Genomic DNA, 23,304 nt, shown 5'->3' with positions numbered 1-23,304 from the left:
GAGGCTACACAACAAAGCCAGGGCGAAGAAATAGCAAACATTGTTTGCTCAGTATTTAAGGCAGATGTGAGAAGCCTCTCCTAGGCCGGTGTTAGAATCAGACGGGCAAGTAATTGAAGTTAGGTTCAGTCGGATTTTGAGGTAATACAAAGGGGTAAGAAACCTGAGGCGCTGGCTGGCGCCGTAGTGCCTGGCATCCACTTGATGGCACTGTGAACAGGCGACTTGGCTCGCAGCGGGGACAGCGCCGAGCGCTTCCACCGCGCCCCGAAGGGTAAAGAGCAGGTTGGAGGTGGAGAGCTGCAAACACGTGGAGCCTGCTCGGCCTAAAGCTGGGCTGCACTCGTATGGAGAAATGTCTATCCCAAAGTGCAGAAGCACCGTAAGGATGGCTGACTTGATTTATACTTAATTAACACTTACAAAACATGCTGCCGTGCTAAAAATGTACAAAAAACCGCAGAAACATGAAGCTATAGGACAGTCACCACTTATCTTTGGGAGCCCCTGCTCTAGCTACACAAGCTCACTTAGGTTTGTAGTATTATCACCACCAAAGAGGATTGCAAGCCACTAGAGGGGGTGAGACCCTTTTCTGGTAGCACACTGCAAGCCTCAAGCACAGGAGTGCAGGATGCTTTCCATCACTTGTCGCTGTGTCCCCAGCCCGGGTCTGCCACAGCTTTTCACTCCCTCAGCCCTGTCCTTTCCTGCTTCCACTTCCCCTCTCTCTGTTGTAAAACCTGTATTGAAGAGATAACAGTTTCTGTATCCCTACATGTGCTTCTAAATGCTATTTAACAATCAGCCCATTCCCATTTATTGGGTTTTTTTCTGTGACAAATGAAAGTGATAAGGTATCAGCATGCATCTCTGGTTACTGCAACAGTACCAGTCACAAGACCACAGATTTGAGTACTAATTCAGTAATCCCACTGTCAGACTAACAGGAAAATTACAACCATGCCATTAGGCATGGCAGCAGATATTCACAGCAGCAACTGCTGCAGAGACCTCTGCTCCTCCAAGAAAAGCAGAATCAACTCAGAAAGTTAAAATTTTGAGAGAAAAGGAAATGTGAAATTATTCCATTATAGAAAAAAAAAAAACAACAGTGCTGCTGCTGTAACTCTGCCATTGTAAAAGATGCATCCAGATACACAATGTTCTGGTTATTGTTCCTGATATTAACTTTCATAGCTTTCACAATCATATTCATATAAAGTTTCACTATTTAACTTCACATCAGAAGTACAGCAACTCTGCTAGAAAAGCAGGTTCTGTTTAAAAATATTCATGAGATACTGTTTCAACAGTTAGATATTTCCTGCTTCAACGTCACATTCTACTACAAGCATCTAACATTTAATCCTTTTATATAAGCAAAAATAGATCTTAGTATCTGACTTGACATATCTGTTCTAATAAAACCCACAAAACTGACAGCAGATGCAAAACAGAAGGCCATGCATATTATAATAAAATTAAATTAGAATCAATTCTGATTATTCATCTCTAGTTCAGTTTTCATTAAAATAAAAAGTCTGAGTACCTGATGAGACAATAATTGAAGTATTTTGTTTTAATATTCAGGACATACTATTTAAGTATGACATCAGTGTGGAACATGCTCACTGCGTAGTTACTCAGTGGAACTCATATTCATATTCATTTTATTGAATCCTTATACATGGAACACAGAGGCTTATCAAATAAGTTTCTCACCATTCCTACTCTGAGAATGGAATTTAATTTTTAAATATTAATTTTAATTTTTAAAGAATATGTTAAAAGCTGTAATAGATTAAGGGGAAAAAAACCCAAACCAACCAACCAACAGCCCCCACCTCTTTATTCTTCCAAAAGTAAGCATTAATACAACAACTTCAAACCAACAGCTGAACACACATAAAAGGCTCAAGCTCATTCCTATAGGTTTTTATGGGGGCTTTTCATATCTCACTGGAATGGCCTCTGCTTCCTATGTATGGTGATTTCCCAAAACCCACTTCAGAAAAATAAAATGCTTTCCATTTCTAAATGAACTGCTTGGTCTGGCAGCAACTACTGAGTTCATCACGCAGTGATTTTGTCAGATGTTCATGAAATCACACAAAACCAGAGGTAATTTCTCCACTTACATGGCAAACTACAGTCTCTTCATTACATGTTTTTCCAAAACTTATGTTAAATGCAGTACCTTGTTGCTCTAATTTGTTAGTGAGAAGCTTCTTGTCAATCTGCTGGTTTAACACTTCTTCAGGTAGACTTCAGCTTCTGTAAGTCATGCACATCTTCACTGCTCTAATTCTACCAATTTCTTGAAGTTCAGGATTATTTGATATTGTTTAAGAAACTAGAGATCAGAGTTTACCCTTAAAACAGCTGTATTATAGAGATGATATTTCAGCTGCTGTGCATGTCTGGTAGGGTAGCAAGAAACTTTGCCACCACTGAGATTCAAAATTTTTAGACATTCAGGATTAAAAATTCATGACTTTACACTTCGAGTTGAAGAAGCCCCAAAACCCTAGGCTAGAGCAGATCACCAACCTTTGTGATTCAAGCACAGAAGCAAGTACCCAGGCCCCACTAACCATATTTTCTACTTTGGGTGACAGAAGGAGAAAATTCAGATTGTGTTTATGTCTTGGAAAGCTTCCTCCTTTCAAAGCCTCCTCTCCTTAGTAGGGAGCAGTACCATATTCACAGCTATTCTGCTCAGTAGGACAAATCTGCAGGGCTGCTCCAGCTCAGACCACAACATGTGGTCCCGGTATCCTACAAGATATCCCACTGACACTCACCACATGGCAGCTAGGACATCCTCAGCTCTTGGGTCTCCAGAAGTCCATCGCTGCTTGGCACCCCAAGACACAGCCCTACACACTGCGCCCTGTGCACTACAGCTCCAGGGCATTTCCACTCACCTCCCTGTTTAAAACCATGCCACAACATTGGAGAGCTATTACCAATGAATTTGCTTTGTAACCATGACACCAGCATTGCAAAAGGCTATTCTGTTTTTATACAGCAAAAGCTTTTTCTTAAAAAAAACCCCCAAAACCCAGCAGAAACCCCACCCCCAAAAAAACAGAAAAGAGAAAAAAACAAGGCTTGTTTTTACCCATTCTACCACAGGGACAGCCAGTTGCCAGCAAATTAATACTAAGGTTAAATTCATGCCAAGTTTGGTGCAAAGAATTTCGCCTCAATAGCTGCCAGTATAAATACTGTTTTGTTTCACTAAAAATGTATGTGGATAATTATTCTAAGTAATAAGGTTCCCCACAGACCAAATTAACATTTAAGGGTCCTACTCACAGCTTTCACAAAGCACTGTTAAATGAAGCATTCTTTCTGGTGCCCCTGCCTCTATCACTATGCTATTCACAGGAAATATTTTTCTAAATAAAGTTCGATAAACCTGTTAAGGGTTACTTGAAGTGCACTGCATCATTTCCTGCCTGAAATTTCTGACTACCATTCAGTATTATGAACAATGTGGCTCAATTCTCTTACTGCTCCAACAACATCTCAGCAATAAAAATCGTCATAATATTGTTTTAACCCTAGTTTAGTCATTGCCAGCTATGCAAGAGATGCAAAATTATTATCATTAATGGTTAAACTCCTTTAGCTTTCATGATTTCAGTGAGCTCCTGTTTAGGACATTTAATCTGGCTGCACAGTAACTCTTAATTTTGTTGACTAATTTTACTGGTAACCCATGTTTTCCACGCTTTGTTGTAGGTTGGGGTTTTTTGAATGAAAAACACAACATCCACAGCGATTCAGAAAGCTTTGGAATCTTTCATATGAACAGAAACAATTTTTGCTAAAATGAACAATCAGCAAAACTAACTAGCTAGTTAATGGACAAACAAAACTTTCTTTTCACGGTAATGCAGTGATAGCAAGATGACAACAGAAGCAATGAAGACATACCCAGGCTTTCAAAAAACAGTTCTGGGCATAAGAGGTAGTTTTAAAATACTAAGAAAAGTGCAGTTGTTGGGTTTTCAGGCTCGAGTGTACAAAAAATTTGTTCAAATGTCTTCTACTTCTCCAGACATGAAAAGTACCAACTGTCAGAGCAGTGAAGAGGCACTGACCAAGGGTTTTGGGGAGTAGGCACCCCTTCTGCCAAAGCAGACAGATGACTGCAGAAAAACCTGCTGCATCAGGTGGGAACCGGTGAAGATTTCTGGGGCAAAACAACTGGGATGAAAATGGACAGGGAATGACTTTTCACTCTGTTCACTAAAAGCAAAACAAGAAGGAATAACATGAAATTAATTAAAGTCACATGGCAGTTATTCACACAATATGCAGGATATTGTGAAAGTTATAAGCTTGTCTTGCTTCAAGAAATGCCTGAATAAATTCCTAAGCAGAAAATCCCCGGGGTGGTATTAAACACACAGATACCATGTCTGGCCCTGAGCTGCAAATAACAGTACACTGGTGGGCTATATGGGAGAAATACCATCCCGTGCTTGCTTCATTCCAGGCATTTGCTTTCAGCTGCTGACAGAGAAAGGTCCCATGAAAGAGAGGACAAGAGTTTTATTCATTTGTGGCCACAGATTTAAGCAGCCATTCCCCAGATATAGGGGAAACACATTCCTGTATACTCCTGACAGGCATTACAGCTGCTTACATACTCCAGCTGCTGGGATGCAGACAGGAGTTTCTCAGGTGGACAATTGCAAAGATAGCATGAAGGAGGGCTGAATTCCTTCTAATGTACAATCAGGAGTTTCCCAGTTAAAGACCAGTGGCATTTTTGCAAACCAATCAAAGACAGCAGGGTTGCACAATTCTCATGGGGATGTGAAACACTATAGGTAAAGCTCAGAGATGAAAAACACTATATGCAAAGCTGGGACTATTAAACCAACGGCTGAAACAGATTTTTGTGAAATTGCTTTGGTGTTTTCTAACCAGATCTGTTCAAATAAGGGATGCTACATGCAAAGAAAGCAGTCAATAAGGCTTTGAAAGTTCAGGCTGAGTCAAAAAGAAGGAAAATTATTTCATTATTACAAAGTAAGAATACTTAAAATAGAAAATCTAATAGCACATATGGGACCACCTAATGTCATTTTTAGAATTATGTTTCAGAAGAGAGATCACTGTCAAGTGATTCGCTCAAGGGGATACTGTGAATCAGTGCTAGAGCAACAATACTGTTTTAATTACAGTTTTTTATTAAGCCTGTATTAACATGCTGAAGGTCAGAGGTTGACTCAATTTTTAGCAAAATTATTTGCTAAGAAGTTTTCAATATCTCATCATGTAACCTATAGCTACAGATAGGCTCTGCATCACTATTCCAGGGAGAAATACTTTTGATGGCAGGAACTGCTGTATGAACATTTCATTCTGCTTCAGGAAAGATAAGCAATTCACACGAGATGCAAAATGCTATTTTCTAAAAGTATATCAAGCCTTGAAGTTATTATGAAGAACAGCTAGGGAGAACTGAATAGACTGACAGAAGTTCAGAAAACACTGCACTAGGGACCAAGTCCTCCCATCCAGCCCACAGGGCACATCTCCAGCAACTGTCAGAAATAAAGGCTTCACCAGCTGTAAGGTTTCCTCTTACATGCTTCTGTAACAGGGCCCCAGTGCAGATTTCACTTCAAGCAAACAAAATTTTTCTAATAAGCTATCTGATCAAAATAATTTACTTGGTTTAAGGGAGTTTTGCCAAGAACAGGAAGACAGCTGAAAGTAAAAACTTTATTCCTTAGGTAATATAAGAACAGGGTTTTCTCCAGAAAAACAAACAACCCCCCCCAAAAACAATCAAAAAACCCACCAGACCAACAAACAACCGCCAAAATCTAGCTTTTCTAGTCAATTCCTTATTAGACAGTACCTAAGGGTTATACTCTAACACAAATACACATCACAGCTTTCGAGACCCACAGGCTTGCTTTCTGATGACAGATGTATTAAACAAAATCCTAATCCTCCCGAGCCTTTGTATTATTGCTGTTTCGGCATTCAAAGCATTTAACTGAGAAATCTATTAATAAAAAAATGTAATATTAACATCACCCTTTCTAGTTACTAAGATGTCTGAGAATTACCATCAGAACTGCAGAATTCTTAGCTTTTAGGCTTCCTGTTGAAAAACTTATTCTGCTTCTCATTGAATAATGCAGTATGGCTGCACAAGGGCTTCCACGATCATGGCATTTGGTTGCACTACCAGTCTTCCTGAGAAGTTGTTCTTGTATTTGACCAGTAGAGATCTGGACTCCTTTCTCCTGCTGCAATGCCCTGTGAATACTAACAAGAGGGGAAAACAGAACACAAGGTCCAGGGCTATTTCTATGCTTCAGAATTTGCAGGAAGACCCAGCATTTCACTTAGAAAGATTTAGACTCAAGATACTACTGAATGCTTCATAATTCATGTCTCTGAATATATGAGTTATCCTCATCACTCCTCTGGATTTTTTTCAAACAAGGATATAATTAGTAAAAGTAATTTTTGATAATATGACTGAACTAAGCATGAAGGAAAGCAGCACAGTCTACTGTGAACCTGTCTCCTCCAGTTGAAGCCACAGTAGCCGAAACTGCTCCTTAACCAATCTCTTTTCAGTGATCTGACATGGATGAATTTAAGCCTCATAAACTGGCTTGGGGGTCTGCATTTAATTAAATGTTCCTATGTTAGAAATGAACAGAAGTTTGATTTTTAAAGGCCCATGAAGTCAGCAGAGTTTCTTTCATTTAGTTTAGTGAGCTCTGAGTCAAATACTATGAACATTAGACAAATTATAGTCCAGATTTACAGATAAGAGCTCTTGTTTTTCAAGTCTCTCCATATTAATTAAGGAGATATAAGCACAGGCAATATGGGAAGAACCAACAGGTTCAGATTGCTGCTGGCAATTGCAGGAAGAATCCAGATGTCTTGTAAAATAGTGAGAGTAAGGAAGGTAAGAACAAAACTCCAGTCCCCACAATAAAAACCCATGACAATTTGTCTTGAACTGTTCTATAGAGGAAACCCTTCCTGATACCAAATCTGGCAATTTGTTTGTTTTATGATGGCGTCTAGAGGCACCAAACAAGTATCAAGAATGTAGTGTAATATGTACCATAAACACACAGCAACAAAGCAGCACCTGAGTCTAGAAAAATACACATTTATATTTGAAAAAAATATGTAGTTCACTGAAATATCACTGTAACACATCTTAGCCAGGTTTCCATACCTCAGAGATAAAGATGTCCAATTCAAATATTAACCACCAGTCTCAAAACAGAGGTATTGATACAGGGAAGTTTTTGTTAAGTTTCAAGTACATTTTGAGTTCTGTAATGAAAAAGAAATCTAGACTTTCAGCTTGAAAACATGACTGAGTGTATACAAGACTGAAAGAAGTCCATGCAAATGTCTGTCATGGCAGTAATTTTGTGCTGTTGGTTGCCAACCAACGGTGTTAAGCTGCCTTGATAAAGCAGATATCCTAGTGGCAAATTGCTTTAAACTCCCCCAGCAAGACAGTTCAGTTACTGTGATTTATTTTAATTTAGATTTGTGTAGAAGTACTTTTCAAGAAGTGTGCCTAATAGACCATTAGAGTTTTCCCAGAGAGCTGTAGTGCTTCAGCACCTTCATCCTTCAAATGTCTTTGTTATTTTCGGTCTTCTTTTGGCAAATTTGTCTCTTGCACTGGGAGTTAAGTGACATATGGGTCACATGATACGTTTGAGGATTATGTCATTTTTAAATAATAGCTTTTGGAGTCTCACTGCCATGCCAGAGAACCAAGGTAGGTATTAGCAGGAGGTTATCACATACTGCAATATATGAAACACACAAAAAATTCTTTATCTAATTTGTTTCTCATGTTCCTTTGTTGTGGATCCATCAATTATTTTCAGGTGACACTTTTTTGTAAATTCCACACATTCAGAGAGCCGGAGTTATCATTTTCACAGCAGTCAGACATGCTTGCCTGTTCTGGATCACTTCCTTTCCCAGTAGTTTTATTTACAGTTGATTACTTCCCTAAGATAAAGAAATGGTCCTTACTGACTTTGAAACTGCTATCTGCCAGTGTGACTCTAAGTTCATCATGCAAAAACTCACAGAAAATGAATTAGCAGGTATAGCAACATCCCTGGAAATCTTTCATCACTATGGTAGACCTGGTATAGGATATATTAAAGCTTTAACTAATATGGACCAAGAAGAGCACATTAAATTGGAAAATTCAGAATCACAAGGCTATTAGGAAAGTAAGAAACACAGATGTTGGGGCATGAGAACACTTATCTTCAAGCCCCCACAAACCAAATGCATATCAGATAAATCCTGGAATCTATAGACATATATACTTCTTATTACAACTATCCACAGAGCACAGACAACCAAATCCAGTTTTTACTTCCCCCTCCCAGGTCTCACTGCATCCAAACTACTGGTTTTCAGCAAAACCAGCAGGGTTTCATTTGAGATGGCAGCCCTGGGTACTTTCCCTGCAGTCAACTCACTTCTTCCAGATGAGGATGACATCAGAGGCAGAGAGAACCAGGATGCCAATTTAAGTGACCATGGAGCTGCTGCTGTGTTTGTTAAGCCTCTCTGATGAAGGACTAGATTTGTTTTGGCACTGCATTTCGGAAGACTCTAAAGAGCAGACAATAATCTAAACCACAGACTGTCAAGCTCTTGTTAGGCTTTTCTCACCAGTCCTAGAACAAGTATGACTCACCAGCAAACAGCACACACACTTAAGTGAATCTTCAGCACAGTACAGGGAACGCATGTAGGGTGCATAGCTCTTTTCAAGGTTTCGGGGCTTTTATCTTTCTACTCTATGTCTGTGCAAATGAACTGGTGTCTTCATTTGCAAAGTACATGTAAAAGTGTATCACCTGCTATTTTTCCAAAAAGTTACCAATTACACAACATACTGTAATAGTGATGGCTGTAAATAAGGTATTCTAATATTGTTTGTATCAAACCGAAAATCTCCAAAATCAGTCTGTTCAACTGAGCCACTGATGCTGGGGTAACAAAACGCATTTTGACATTGAACATCTTTTTCTCATGCCTGTGGCTGTCATCTAATTCTGCACTTAAACAATGAATTGGCTGCAACATCCCTAACATCAAAAGGAGAAAAGAAATTTGGCAGTGGGAAACAATAATTAAATGTGGAAAATTCACTTCTATTTGTTATTAGTGTTGTGCTTTTAACACTGTGGTCAGACATATAAAAGAAAACCCTGAGAATTTGCCACGAAAAACAAAACCAGAAGAACTTTGCAATACTGCATTTTAGATACTGCAAAATATAAACTTGGTTACAGCTCGAGAGCATTAAAAACTCCTCAAATCTTAAATATTTTATTTGCTATTAACTTCCTGAAAATAACTAAGAGTACATAAAAATGATGCTAGCATCTACTTAATTCTAATTGAAAACATAAGTCTTTGTTTCCTATTGACTCAAGACAGCAGTGCCACCAAGAGACATTTCATTATACAATATAGTCTTGTTTTTTTGTAAAAAAAACTCCAACAGATTATTTTAATTGCTTTGCACAATACTAAGAGAGGAAAGACTCTTGCAAACAAGAGTCAGACTCAAATGATACTGACATTTCTCTGAGAGGGTTTTGGGGGTAGGAAAAAGACTGCTGTTTTACATTTTCATTTTCTAACCATTCTGAAGCTGCTGATCGTCAGAAACTGTAATATCAACATAAGCTGCATATAGGTCTTTCACCAGCTACTTACCAGACTTTTCTGCACAAGTCACCTCAATACCCAGGCTACCCCAGTTTTCTTCTCTTATTTTGTAAAGGCTTTCTCAGTTTTCACCTGCCTCCTTTTCCTTACAAATATCTATGTTGATATTACGATTAAAAAAACCTGCTTGCTAATCCTGCAAGACAGTTCTCCTGAAAGTATGTGCTCTCTTGCTTCCCAGAGGTATATCATGCTCTCTAGGTTTCCAACTGAGTGAAAAAAGCTTAAAAGCATGGGTTTTGAAATAACAGTACATGGACTGCCAGGCCTCATTAAATCCAAGATCTATTACAGGGCAAAATGATGGTTATGTTCTCATTTACTTTTCCATAAAATCTACATGTCAGAACCCATTCAATGTACTCGTGAAGAGTTCTAACATACAGGCTTATAACAGTGATATAAATTACTAGGAAAAAAATTAAAATGACAATTTGCTGATGTTTAGATAATATTTGGAAGTCACTGAATGGAAGCATCAGTACTAGCATCAAATATTTGTATATTAAAATATTTATATAATACACAATTCACATGTACACAGTTGTTTTGCTAGTTGAATGTATGAAAATCAAATGTAGGTCCGTGATAAAAGCTGCATTTTAAACAAAATTCCCTTTACAAGGACAGTACTAAAAATGAAGTGCTAAATACCCTGTTCAGGGAAGGTTTAATTCGCATGTAGTTAGCTACTAAGGCATACATTGTTAATAAATCAAATTTAAACATCCAAGATTCTCAAGAATCAAAAGTAATTCAGAAGCAACCTATTGTTACACAAGTTTAGATAGCTTCTAAAGAAGGAATTTAAGAAGTACTGGATAACTTCAGATAAAGTACCATCCAAAAATTGAGTTATATTTAAAGTCAGTTAATTCAAACTAAATCACTATGCCGAATCAGTTACACAAACACTTTGCAGAGACAGAAATTAAGAGTCAATTAATTTCATGGAGAGAAAAAAAGGGTGTATAACATCAACTGCATTTGAATCAATCTAAAGAGCTTTTTGGAGGAAAAGTTTGCCTCTAACTACACTTCCACAAAAATGAGATTCAATGCTATTTTAATACATAAAAGAGTAGTTCTCTATTACATGCTTAAAGGAGATTCCATTTCTCTCTCCTGGGCTGACAGAGGTGCAGTTCTGTTCCTCCCCAGTTTGCTGCCCTCTGCCATTCTCTTCCCCAGTCACATTTTGGCTTTGTGCACATTTTCCCTCCAAGGTCAGCTGAATACATTTGCCTTCAACAGCACCATTTCCTATTTTCCCTGCTGTCTTTAATTCAAGTTCCTTCTTTGCAGATACTTCTACTTTCCTGCCTTTTGAGCTTACTTTACCCTCCAAATTCCACCTGACATATACATACCTGGTGTTCCTTCCCATCCTCTTTGTCCTTTCATGGGTATTTGCAAGTCTCAAATATTTTAGAATAATAGATTTGTATATGCATAATTTCCTCTAAAATAAAATTTCTTTTGAATATGCTACAGGCATTTATTCCAAGGAAAGTACTAAGAGAAGATCTTGATTTGTAGAGTCAGCAGCCTTAGGAGTATCTCTGTGATAGTTTCCCCCCCAAACTAATTCTTACAGGTCAAGTTTTCAAAAATTAAAAAAGTCTTTCTACTGAAATCTACTACATGAAAAAGTTCTGCATAAGATTAAGTTGAAGTTTCAGCCAGAGGAACTGACACGTTTACAGAACAGGTTTTCTATTTTTTTTCCTTTCTTATTTCTATTACATTTTCTATTGCAAAATTCTATTACAAATTCTATTACAAAAATGTACACTTTATCTTACTCACTTCTAAAAAAATTGTTAATACAAATTATGTGCTATTTACTAATTTAGATTAAGTCTCTCTAGACAAGTCTACTGAATTAGAGAAAAAATTTAGAAAGCATGCAAAAGTAAAGGTAATCTTACTTTTTCATCATCATCAGAAAAAGGGGCACCTCCTGGAGTCTTATTTATTGCTTGGGCAACACCAATAATCTCTCCATCACTGTTTCTTATGGGCATGCACAAGAGTGACTTTGTCTTGTATCCCGTCAGTTTGTCAATCTCATCATTAAAGCGTCGATCCTTCAAAAGAAAATATGGAAGCATTAACATACATTTCATATATCTAAGCTTTCTTCAGACAGCAAAGTACTTTTCTTGATGTCCGATATGGTATTTTTCAGTAGCATTATGCTGTTGCTTCTCTGTTACCAGCCTATTCTTTATTAGCTGTGTCTCCTCACTTTTCTCAGGGGATCAGTACAAGGCTTACCATTACACAGTCACATTCACAGAAGTCCCACATTTATATGTCAGTTAGAAGAATGTCAGCCAAGGCTGATACCTGCCATTAGTAACGTGATCATCCGTACGCCCTTCTGCTAGGCCCTGCTGCCGTTTCACACCCATATTCTGCAGATGCTCACAGTGTCTCTGTCAAGTTAATGGAGACTCTTTTTTGGCCCCATTTCTGTCTGTTCAAGCAAGACTGGTTATGTGGACTAGTATTGCAATGTAGTACAAACACGTTCTCAAAGAAATACAGTAAAAACCTCAGCTCTTTCTGGAAACTAAGTACAGGAATGTCCCTGTTCAAAAAAAAGCACAGTGCAGCAATCCATTCTCTGGAACAGTAAAGCCCAAAGTGCAGATCATAAAGTAACTCAAAGGAGGCTGAAAAGTTAGGAGGTAGTGCTGACATCACTTTTGTTCATCTTGGTAGAGCATAGTCTTCAACAGATCTTCTATCAGCCAGAGAGGAAATTACTGCTTTTCAGCAGCTCGGTTCCTCCAGGGTGAAGAGCATTTGTGCTTCAGACAATAGTTATAGCCAGTTCAGACTCTATTAACATGAGGGAACTAAGCTGTTGTACAAAATTAAGCTCAACTTTTTGTTTTCAAAAGTTTAAACAATACTGGCTGTGAAAAAATGCCCATATTGTCTCAAGTCATGAAAACAATCCACGCAGTCCTTAATTTGATTGTGATAAGGATTTCATTAAAATTTTACTGATACTAAAACCTGACCATTTTTTTTCTTGACAATTTTATATCGATTTCTATTTCCCTGTTGCAAATTCCAGATGCTATCAAAATAGTCTCTTCTAGTCACCTTGAGACATGATTTAGAAATGCTCTATTCTTACCCATTATAAAGATTAACATATACATTTGGCTACTTTATTACCTATTGCACATTTTCCAACATTTCAACCACAAGGAATTAATACCAAACATACCCAACAAATTCTTTGGGAGAACCAGAACTCCCATGATGGATGTTTTTTAATAACAGCATCAAGAACACAAATCTGTCTGATCTTGTCATCTTTCCATATGCTTCTAAACACTTTTATATCAACTTCAATAGAAGCTGAACTCTTCTGCACAGGTAGAGAATCCTGCCTAGAAAGATACGGTTCTTCTACAACAGAAGAAAGGAAAATGCAGTGCAATTATCACACCGTAGGCTTCGCTAATGAATAAATTAAACATTTCTTCCAGTACTTCCTGATAATGTCTGAACTACTATTTGGAATTAGCAATTGTTGCTGAAATATTGATAATGTATTTTGTGCTACTGAAGTCAGTCCCTGCTCTACTTATTTTGCACCAAGCAAAACAGAATACATGGGGAGAACACTGAAACAACAGTGTGCCTTGAGCAGCAATACTGTTGTTGATTGATACCTAGTGGGCCTTACAAAAAAGTAAACCTTCAAGGGGCAGTTTAACTGAAAGAAACAGCTGTTGGTCACACCAAAAGTGAGTTGAGATTTCCTTATCTGGATACACCCCATACAACTGGGACATGTAATCATTGCCTTTTCAACAGGCCTCAAGATTAACATAAAAAAATGTTGCTTGATCTGCAGGGTGTGGTGGTACGCAGGAGAGGGGCTGGTGAACCAGTCTGAATGAGATCCAGCTGTATCAGCCCTACAGCTGCCAGTGCTGGCAACACTTAGCAGTGATGAGCTATGGAGCAAGTGTTCCTCAATGGATGCTATGGAGTAGTAGAGACACAGGAGGGATTAGCAGTCTGAAAAGTGCTGGTGTTTCCTTTAATGTACACCTCGCTCCTGCTGCATTGCTTCTCTTTTCAGGCAGATCATGGAAGTTTCCTGTTTGTGTCTCTCCCTGGAACCTCTACACTAGGAGGAAGCAAGTATCAGATTATATCCACTGATGCTAGAGAACCAGATGACCTTTTGCAGAAGGGTATAAAACATCTTGGAGTTGAAACTAAAGGTACAGTAGTCTAAGAAAGTTAATGCATTTAATTGGAAAAATTAGCTGTTATCGAGAAAAAACTCACTGACTTGGTAAAAGCTGAGAATCATCAAGATGTGAAGTGAACCTATCCCTAATCTTTTGTGGAAAAGCATGCCAGAATTTCATTTGGATGACACTGGAGAAAGTGATGAGGAGAGATAAGTGAACAAAATAAAATGCTGCTCCTGGCAACATTGCTATTGCTGGACCATGCAATATGCATAGAGAACAGAATGACTGGATGACCTGCATTATGTTCCAAACCTCTTATCCCCACACTCTCTTCTTTCATCAAGTATTGTCATAATAGGACATACATGGCAGGATCTAACAGAGAAGTTTTACTGAGTTTAACAGTACCAATAAAAATCTCAACATCCAAGTGTGAACTGTGATGGCCAAGAAGCTTGGACAAAATTTATACCTCCCTCTCCTCACAGGGTAGTAACCTTGAGCAAGGAGGCCTATTTAGCAGCTGATAACAAAGCTGGTAAATCAGAGAGAAGCTCTTTGTCAGATTGCAAACATTTTGAGATATAAACTGTATTATCCCCACATGTTGGAAAAGCCTGCAACACGACGGGGTCCTCATTTGTACCAGGCTCCTGGGTAGTAAGAATTATCAGTGTTTATGACAGCAATGCAGCACTTGCTTTTAAGTTTTTTACAATTAAGTTATATATTCAGAAATCAGGGGCAGACTAAACAAAAACTTCTGAGAGAGACTTCACCATAATTCTAAGTGTACTTACAGTATTTTCATGCAAGAATGCTCATGAATTAAAGTCTTCCACTGACTGTTTAAAACATTACTAAAACCAAACATACCTGGTTTTACTGCTTCTATATAATGAGTTTTCTACATAGGGATATTAAAAATGTGAAGGCTGAGGCACTTTTAACTGGAATTTTACATCTGCCATCAAGAAGAAGTTACTCTGTAGGACAAACCCTATCCTAGCCTTAAGGATATTTATTGATTGTAAATGTTACCCTGTGAAAGGTGATAATCAAGTAAAGACACAGAAGAGAGCAAGTTTGATCCATCAATACAAGAGCTGGTATTTCAGTTACCTGCACAGAAACAATGTAGTCCCAGTTTTCTGGACAAATTTGAAGATTGCCAGTGAATGAAACCAGACAAATATCTTCAAGGTTTTATTCTGTATAAGACCAGATTAAGGTACAGAAAGGTTTTTTTTTCCATTAGGATTCTAGAATCATATATTATCAGAATCTCAACTTTCAACTAAAGTTTTGGCTTCTGAGCAGTTTCCCCAACTGCCTTTTGGTGTTGATTTTCTGTTACAGTAGGTAGTTCATACGTTGTTAGCAAACATACAGGTTTCACTGGGTTTTTCTGTCTTTTTCAAATGTAGGGTAACTCTTTGAACTTGAAAAGAAAACATGTCTTTTTATAACCTTATCAAAATGAATACAGTTTATGTAAGCATTATTACCATGACTTAGAAAACAGAAAAAAGTATAACCCTAACCCAAGTTAGCTAAGACTCAAATATTATAATGGAGGATGAAATCTGCTTCCCAACATTTCCAGGAATTAAGTCTTCATGACAAAGCCACTTCCTCTTTGTCCAATATCTAAGGAAAAGTGTTTAACCTAGTGAAATGCACCAAATGCTTCAGCCAAAGCTGACAGCTAAAAGAGAAAGCCATTTCTGATTTTATGATTTGAAAACACTTTTCAAATCTTTTTATCATGCAGAAGAGAACACTACAAAAAAATGTTCAATTAACAGGCCTGGCCTATTATATTTTACCATTTACTGCACCATTTTTTGTTGTTGCTTTGTTTTTTTCTTTAGAAAGGGCTCTATTAAAAAGCATACAAACTTGCATCAAAATTTCCCGGATGATAGTGTATTTAAATTACTGATTAAGTTGCTATGTTGCATCAAAAATAACTAATACAAGTAGTATGACAATATTGTTAATACCTGAGTATTACTGTAGTACCAAACTGCATGGGATAGACAAGTTTGAGTGAATTTATAGAAAGCTGTCCTCTAAGAGCCTTTACAAAAATAAAGAAATTGAAGTTGGAAGATTTCATAATTCAATTCACTTTCTTAATCACGCTTCCTGTAAGTACAATACATAAGCTTTTATAGAAAGCAAAAAGAGCAAGAAACGAAAAAGAGCAATCTAAAAGACAGCAGGTTCTCCAGATTCAAAGCTTAACATTAAAAAAGCTAAATACAAATAAAAAAAATTAAGGCATGCACTCTGTTTTAGACACACTTTTCTAAAAATCCCATATGGTGCAAATTACATTGTGCATAAACAGGAAACAAAACCCAAGCAATGAACCACTAAAGGAGATATGGGGAAACCTTGTAGACAAGAAACTCACACACAAAACACAAGTAATAAAGCAATCTCTGAAGAGACTTCCCTGTAAGGACTGCTCAGCTACTCCTGTCATCTCCCCCAAAATCCCCAGAGACAAAAGCAGCAGGAGAACAAACTAGTACCAGGCAGCAGCATAGCAAACCTAATTCTCCCAAGTAAATAAGCACAATCCAGTTATATTTTGACTATTTATACCGTGACAGCAATATTTCTTATAAGATAAAATTACTACAACAGATAGGACACATGAAACAGCTCAGCCAACTCTTACTTCTTTACTCCCAAAACAATTCTTATAAAAGGAAAGAACATTGATTCTCAAAAATTTTTAAGTTCCAGATTTAAAACTAAGACCACATATAGTCTGAATTTATAAAGTAGCTTACTTCGAAAAAACAAAAAATGTGTTGATTTGCAACAATGCAATACTAAAAGTTTTTTGGTGTTTTTTTTACCCCCCTGCATATGTCAGGAGTTTGGGGCTTTGTTTAGTTTGATTGATGGGAGCGTCTCATATGATTTTTACCCTTTTTCTGACCACTGTTTCATTTATTAGTTTGACAACTGACATTAGTAACAATGCATATTTGTCTAATTATGACTTGCACATAATTAATGTGAAAAAAATCACATAATATTCTTGAAGAGGAGTAAATGACTGTATAAGCACTAGCAAGTCTGCAAACATGAGTGCCTAGCTAATAAGCATAATTACAGTTCACGCTTCATAGTCGGAACTGATCAGGAGTAGGGGTCAGAAAATATTCCTCTGTAGGACATCACCCAGATCCATCACATAAAGTTTTTGTTTTCTTCCTTCAAAACTAACTCCAGTTAGATCACCAATAGCACGACAGTGAGTCAAGCTGTGGTCTTATGTACAGCAGATTCTGTACACTTCTAGTCTGATTGTATCACTATTAAAGAAATTGTTTACAAAGAAAAATATTTTCCATCTGATTTTCAATATTTAGAGATGACACCTGGTTACTCCATCATAGTGGTTCTCTCTCTCCTCCTGTACCAGCCCTGACTGATGCTGCACTGGGCACCAACTATAACCATGCCCATGTTCCCATCTTGTTCCAACGTTTCTTTGGGACACAGCTTAGTGCTGACCTCCTAAATAGTCATGATTCTTTAAACAAGACATATACACACAGGTGGCTTAAAAAAGCTAATACTCCTCTGAGCAAGGAAACCAACAAGACTCCTGGGTGTTTCAAGAGAAATCTGTGTATGGGTTTAAACCTAGCACCTGCTGGAGATTACTCACGTGGGCAACACAGTTTCAAGTGTTACGGCAGCAGTGTAATAGGATTCTTGAATAAGAAATTAAAAGTATCTTATTGTGACAAAGCAGTAGTGTTTGTTATTAACAAAGCAGCACTCATTTTTAAGTGTGCAGTGTAGAGACATGAAGCTCAGACTGCACAGAGTTGCTGTTGCCCTGTTAACTCATAACTGCTGAGCCATTACTTTCAGTCATTTATTTTTCATAGTTTGTCAATAGGGTTGTTTTAGAAAAGTAAAACAAATTAACTTGCATAATGATGCATGTATACTTCTTAAATTTGTTATTCTATAGAAAAGATATGCAATAGCATATAACTGTAAATAACCAAAATGAAATATCCATTTGTTTGGAAAAATTGAAAGCCAATCAAGCAGAACACCAAAATCATTTACCACACAAAACTACAACTTTACTCAGTCTTGTGCCTGTAACAGGACTTCAGCTAAAATTTGAAGGGCCAAATCTTTCAGTTTTTTCTTCTAGTCACTGACCTGCTCTCATCAAATATATATATATACTGCCTTCTCATGAGGAACTATATGCCACAGAGTGTCACCAGTTTCACATCTGTTCTACAAAGACATTCTAGAACGTCTGAGGTAAAAAAAACCCCTGAAAACATCTGTACTCTTCAGAGAGATGGATCAGCCAAGCAATAAACCAGTTAACATCTACCAGCTTACCAAAAGGAAAACCACCCCAGCTCTCCAAAAAGCTTTTCCTGCCAAAGCTCTGCAGGGCCAACAGCCCAGGGATCTGGGACCTGCTGCAGCAGGGAGAGCTGGGGACCAGTGCAGGGACTTATAGCAAAGAAACACCCCCTGGGCACCCTCAGCACAGCCACTGCTGGCCCACCTTCTACTCATCCCAAACTATCTCAGCATCACATCCATGATGGGCACACCTGGGACAGCAAGAAGGTGGTGAGGATCCATGGAGTAATGACTGAGCAACTCTGGAGGACAGGCCACTGCCTGCCTGGGGGGAGAGGCAACCTCACCTGCTCACAGAAGCGTGGAGGGAAGGTGTGACTCCTCACGATACCTGAGGGCTGCCACCAGCAGCGTACGCTGCACTGCCCAGCCCTGTCTGTCCTGGGGATCCACAGTAGCAGCACGGGGACATGAAACAACTGAGCCTTTGCTTTGGACAAGTGTCCCTCTACATGTCCCTGGTGTCAGCCAGAAGCTCCTGCCTCTGGCAGGCGCCTCCAGAGAGTCGTGGTGGTGTGACCTGGGAAGGTCTCAGGACATTTTATGCATCAGTCAGAAACTGCTCCCAAAGAAGAAGACTTATGGAGGAGTGAGGGAGGTGACAGGAGGTGAAGAGATGTCCTCAGCTGCTGCCTTGAGGGCTCTCTGCCCTTCCCTCCCAGGAGCTGCCTCCTATAGAAAGATCCTTCTCTCCCAGACCAGCACCACTGTGACACAAAGGATGAAGGGCATGTTCACAGCCACTGGGCTGCAGACACAGGGATAATTACAGAACCCCTTCATCAATTTACGGACTTGTACTTAGAATTTCAAGTTTTCCTAAATTTAGCATGATGGGCTGGAGTGTCCTTTTCTGCAATGCCCATCAGAGCACCTTAGTTTTTACTGTTGCAGTTATCTCCAATGGTACTAGGAGGTACCATTCCCCATGGTACTTCCTAGCCATATTTAATGTACAGCAAAGGAAGTTTGGGTTTTACCTTTTTTCTGTATTACATGGAAATTTTAAAGACCACTGTGTATTCTGCTTGCCAGATCTTAGGATCTTTGCTCTTTTAAGAGCAACCTCTGTCCTTGTTAAGAGTCAACACTGAAAAGAATACAGCTGTTGTTGGTGCCACTGCCCAGTGCTGCTGAGTAGAACAGTGATAAGTGCTTCCAGCTGCAGAGCTGAACCTCCCAGGCCACAGGGTTTTAGTACTTTAACTGCTCTTCAAAACTGAGAGAGGCTCGCTGTTAATACTGATGATGACAAACAGCTACCCCGTGTGAGGAAACGTGGCTCATGCCTCTTCTTGACCTTCTACACCCACAGCCAGCCCCACACAACCCTCCCAGGCTCAAAGGTTTGCACCCCTGAGTAGTAACTCCGTGATTCTGTCCCGGCACAGCAGGAGACACTGAATGCTCAGAGCTCACCAGGAGGGCATGAAAAAGACAACACCCATGCCTGTACCCAGGTATTCAAGGACGTTTAGAAGTTGCTGTGAAAGGCTGTGTGTGCATTAACTATGTTACACTTGGCCTAGGCTTGAAAGAGGTAACAAGAGAGTCGAGTACAAAGAGAGCTCGATTTGTTTCTTACTTTCCCTGATTTCAGTTGCAGTAACGTAGTTACATTTTCTTTCTGAAGACTTGAGCTGTATTGAAAAATAACTCTGGCCATATTTTATGGCACTTTCTATAAGGTACAAACCCCATGTCTTAGCATGACTCCATTTAATATTTCTTCTCTTTGCTACATGCTTTATTAAAACATCCATCTGAGTAAGCCATTTCTGTCTTCTGTCTTTTAAAGCTACTTTTAAAATTCCAAATGTAACATAAGATGTGCAGAAACTTTATTCAGCTGACACCAGAAAATGGCAGAACACGTTTTTCACCGCTTTCTGATATATGCTTACTATTCTAGAGGGTAATATTTTTTCCACTAGTTAGGAGGATTTAGGATGCTATTAAATTGTTTCCTAATTTTTGCACACCTAAAGGTGTAACAATAGCCAAATATTACCTGTAATTTAAAATGTTTATTATTTAAATACTGCTCTAGAAGATGGAACAAAATTGTAATTATCAGTAATTTCAGCTAAACATCATGGATCTCCTGTGTGAAGAATGGATGACATAAAAAAATCCACAGCTTCAAATAGGAAAAAATCTCAAATTTGTAAACAGCTTCTAAGAACTACAGGTAATGATCTCTGTCTGTGTACTTATAAAAGGCTTAATGGTCTTCATATATGACGACGGAAGCTACATCTGTTCTCTGTCAAAAGGAGCCTCAATGGACATTTAGGCCCCAAATTTCCTTGCCAGTATGACCTGATTCTTCCAACACATGTGCTCAAGATATAGTGCATTATACCCATATGAAAAGGGAGTCAGAAATCCTTCCCAAAATTTACATATGGGGGTGTCCAAGGCCTTATTTTAGAACTTAAAGTGACTGAAACTTTGATTTACAATTCAACTGGATTAATTTCAGGAGAAAGAGTTTTAGACTGGCTTCAAAGTGAAAATGCAAAGAAAGTATCTAATTGCTTTCCTTTCTCAAATTCTCTGTACTGCTAACTGGTGCAGATTAGATCATGCATGTTACAAACTGTTAAAATTATAAACTCACTTTCAGCAAATGACTTTGCAATGTAATAAATAAAGCTTTTAATGCCACGAATGAAATTGTGCAACTTTTGAATGTCATATGACATTCACCTAAACCTTTCCATAAACCATTTGTCAAATTTGCTATTGCTGTGAGCCTCCAGAAGTTTGTTCAGTCAGAGCTGAACTTCATAAATTAAACTACTGTGACATCTTATATGGTCATTGTTTAGTATTAAAAGAAGTGATTATTATACAGTCCTCAATACGTAACATTAATTCCAAACCTTGTATCTTTGCATGTTTATTGAATTAAGAAAGATTGTTCACATGAACAGATTTTGAAAGTCCCACTCAACAACAGTAACAGTCACCTGGACTGTGGAAAACCCCTATCCTATTAATGATTTCATTTTTTAGTATTTTTTCTTTTTAGAAAAAGAAATGTGTGATTGAAATACTACACTGATAATGACACAACCAGTCATTTACAAATACTTCCTGAAACAATCAGTCTGATGGGCACAGGGGACTGCCTGCATGGAACACATGACAGCATTTAAATGTGATGTTGATTGCACTGAAGTCCCATTAATGTCAGTCGTAGCTGACAGTACAAGCAGGCAACCCAATTTGTACTCAGTGGTAGAATTCCAACTGGTATTTGATCAGGCTCTGAGAAAACAGAGATGATTGAATAAATATAAATTTCCCAATACAGTAAACTAGCTAATTGATGATATGGAAGTATGTTTACCTCTTTTTAAACAAGTTAGCTAATTTAAAAAAACAAACAAATTAAGTTTAAATTAATCTAGAAGTTCCTCTGACCTTGTGTAAGGCCTTTTCTTGCCAAACAGTTAGCATCAGTGTAGAAACCCTCTTCAATGGACAAAAAAAATGGTGCTCTGCTGTTACCCCTTTTTCTTCAGCTCCACCTGACAGAGCTTTCTAGTGGTGCTGGTTTTTTACCTGAGAGTTGATTAAACACTTACACTATCAGTGGCAGAAAATAATATTATCATATTTATTAATTTTTAAAGTGCTCCATTGTGAGCACTACAAGGATCTGAAATAGAACAGCTGTCACCTCTTCACGCACATGGACCTGGGCTTCCATAGAGCTCTTTATACCGTTAAATTAGAAATGTCTCCTTTTAATGATGCACAATGGATATATATCTTTGCCAAGTAAGAGAAGATAAACTGTACTAACTCAGAACTGTAACTGAAAGCAGGGCCCTGTTTTATTATCAAGCACAACTTTCATTACAGTTGGAAGGTCTTAAGCTTCATTTGCACTAAAGTCAATCGAAGTAGCTCCACTGAAAGTAAGTTGCATTTGATGTAATTACAGGATGGACTTGGATTAGAACTTGCCCATCTCCTGCAACTAATGTACTTAGGGCTTAAACATACAATGAACTATATTATTTATAATATTTAAATTGATTTTGAATAAGAGCCAGACAAAAATGTAATGGGAATGGCAAGTGGATGGATTGCTTTTCACTTTTCCCTGTGGATGAAACAGAAAATAAACTGTTCAAAGAAGCTGGACTTTTTCACAGGGAAGGGAACACAAAGTGAACAAACACCAAAGAAAAACTAGAACAATATATGTCTCTAGGAGTAGAAAACACTGCCCTTCCAGTGGCATTCTCACCTCCAAATAAAAAGGTGGCTGGAGCTATCCAGAGTTAGAAGGAGGGATCAGGTTCCTTCCTAGCCAAACTCAGATATCCTTTATCTGTTTAGTGAGTTTGGACTACTGAGAACATACTGCTTCACCTACAACAGCAGATATTCTGGGAATTGCACAGTTTTACAAGTGCAAGTAACAAAAACAGATTGCAAGAAAAAGTGTAATATGAAAGAAAATGCAAAAAGCGGAAAAAAATAAAGGAAGACAGTTGAATTTTTTTTCAAAGGTGATCCAATACTCATTTTAGTCTGAGCATCTTTACCATTCCCTTTGAAATCTGTGGGTTGGAAACCTCTGTCAGTCTGGATCTCTGAGGTGCCTAGTGTTTTTCAAATACTGCTTGACAAATAAATAAATAAATATTCAGTCCCAAATACATATACCCTGGTTCTTCTTCTTCTGTATTTAAAAAACAAAAATAACCAAATCTTATTTTTCAAGTTTCTTCCTTGTAGGCTGCTGTAAAGCATCATCAATTCTTTAATGTTTATTGTTTTAGTTATTATTGTAGAGTAAAATAAGGCACTGGGCAATGATTAC

At 38.1% G+C, this 23,304-nt stretch overlaps 1 protein-coding gene and 1 long non-coding RNA gene across 4 annotated transcripts in view; one reads left to right on the top strand and one right to left on the bottom strand.

Annotated features, from left to right (window-relative positions):
• Window positions 1–23,144, top strand: part of LOC116446310 — a 108,142-nt gene extending 84,998 nt beyond the window's left edge. For both annotated transcript variants that reach the window (XR_004241131.1, XR_004241130.1), the window contains exon 4: window positions 13,907–23,144. This is a non-coding gene — a long non-coding RNA (uncharacterized LOC116446310). The remainder of the gene's footprint in view (window positions 1–13,906) is intronic.
• Window positions 1–23,304, bottom strand: part of PDE11A (phosphodiesterase 11A) — a 115,435-nt gene that overhangs the window by 89,953 nt on the left and 2,178 nt on the right. Inside the window, exon 2 of one of the 2 annotated variants that reach the window (XM_032113902.1) lies at window positions 11,724–11,882. In XM_032113902.1, the coding sequence (XP_031969793.1) occupies window positions 11,724–11,882 (159 nt within the window). Of the gene's footprint in view, window positions 1–11,723; window positions 11,883–23,304 lie in introns of those variants that run through there. The other variant, XM_032113903.1, reaches the window with a different exon arrangement.

The sequence above is a fragment of the Corvus moneduloides genome, chromosome 7 (assembly GCF_009650955.1).
Source record: "Corvus moneduloides isolate bCorMon1 chromosome 7, bCorMon1.pri, whole genome shotgun sequence".
Classification (NCBI taxonomy): domain Eukaryota; kingdom Metazoa; phylum Chordata; class Aves; order Passeriformes; family Corvidae; genus Corvus; species Corvus moneduloides.
The sequence above is the reverse complement of the archived record's forward strand: the minus strand, read 5'-3'. Positions and strand labels throughout refer to the sequence as shown.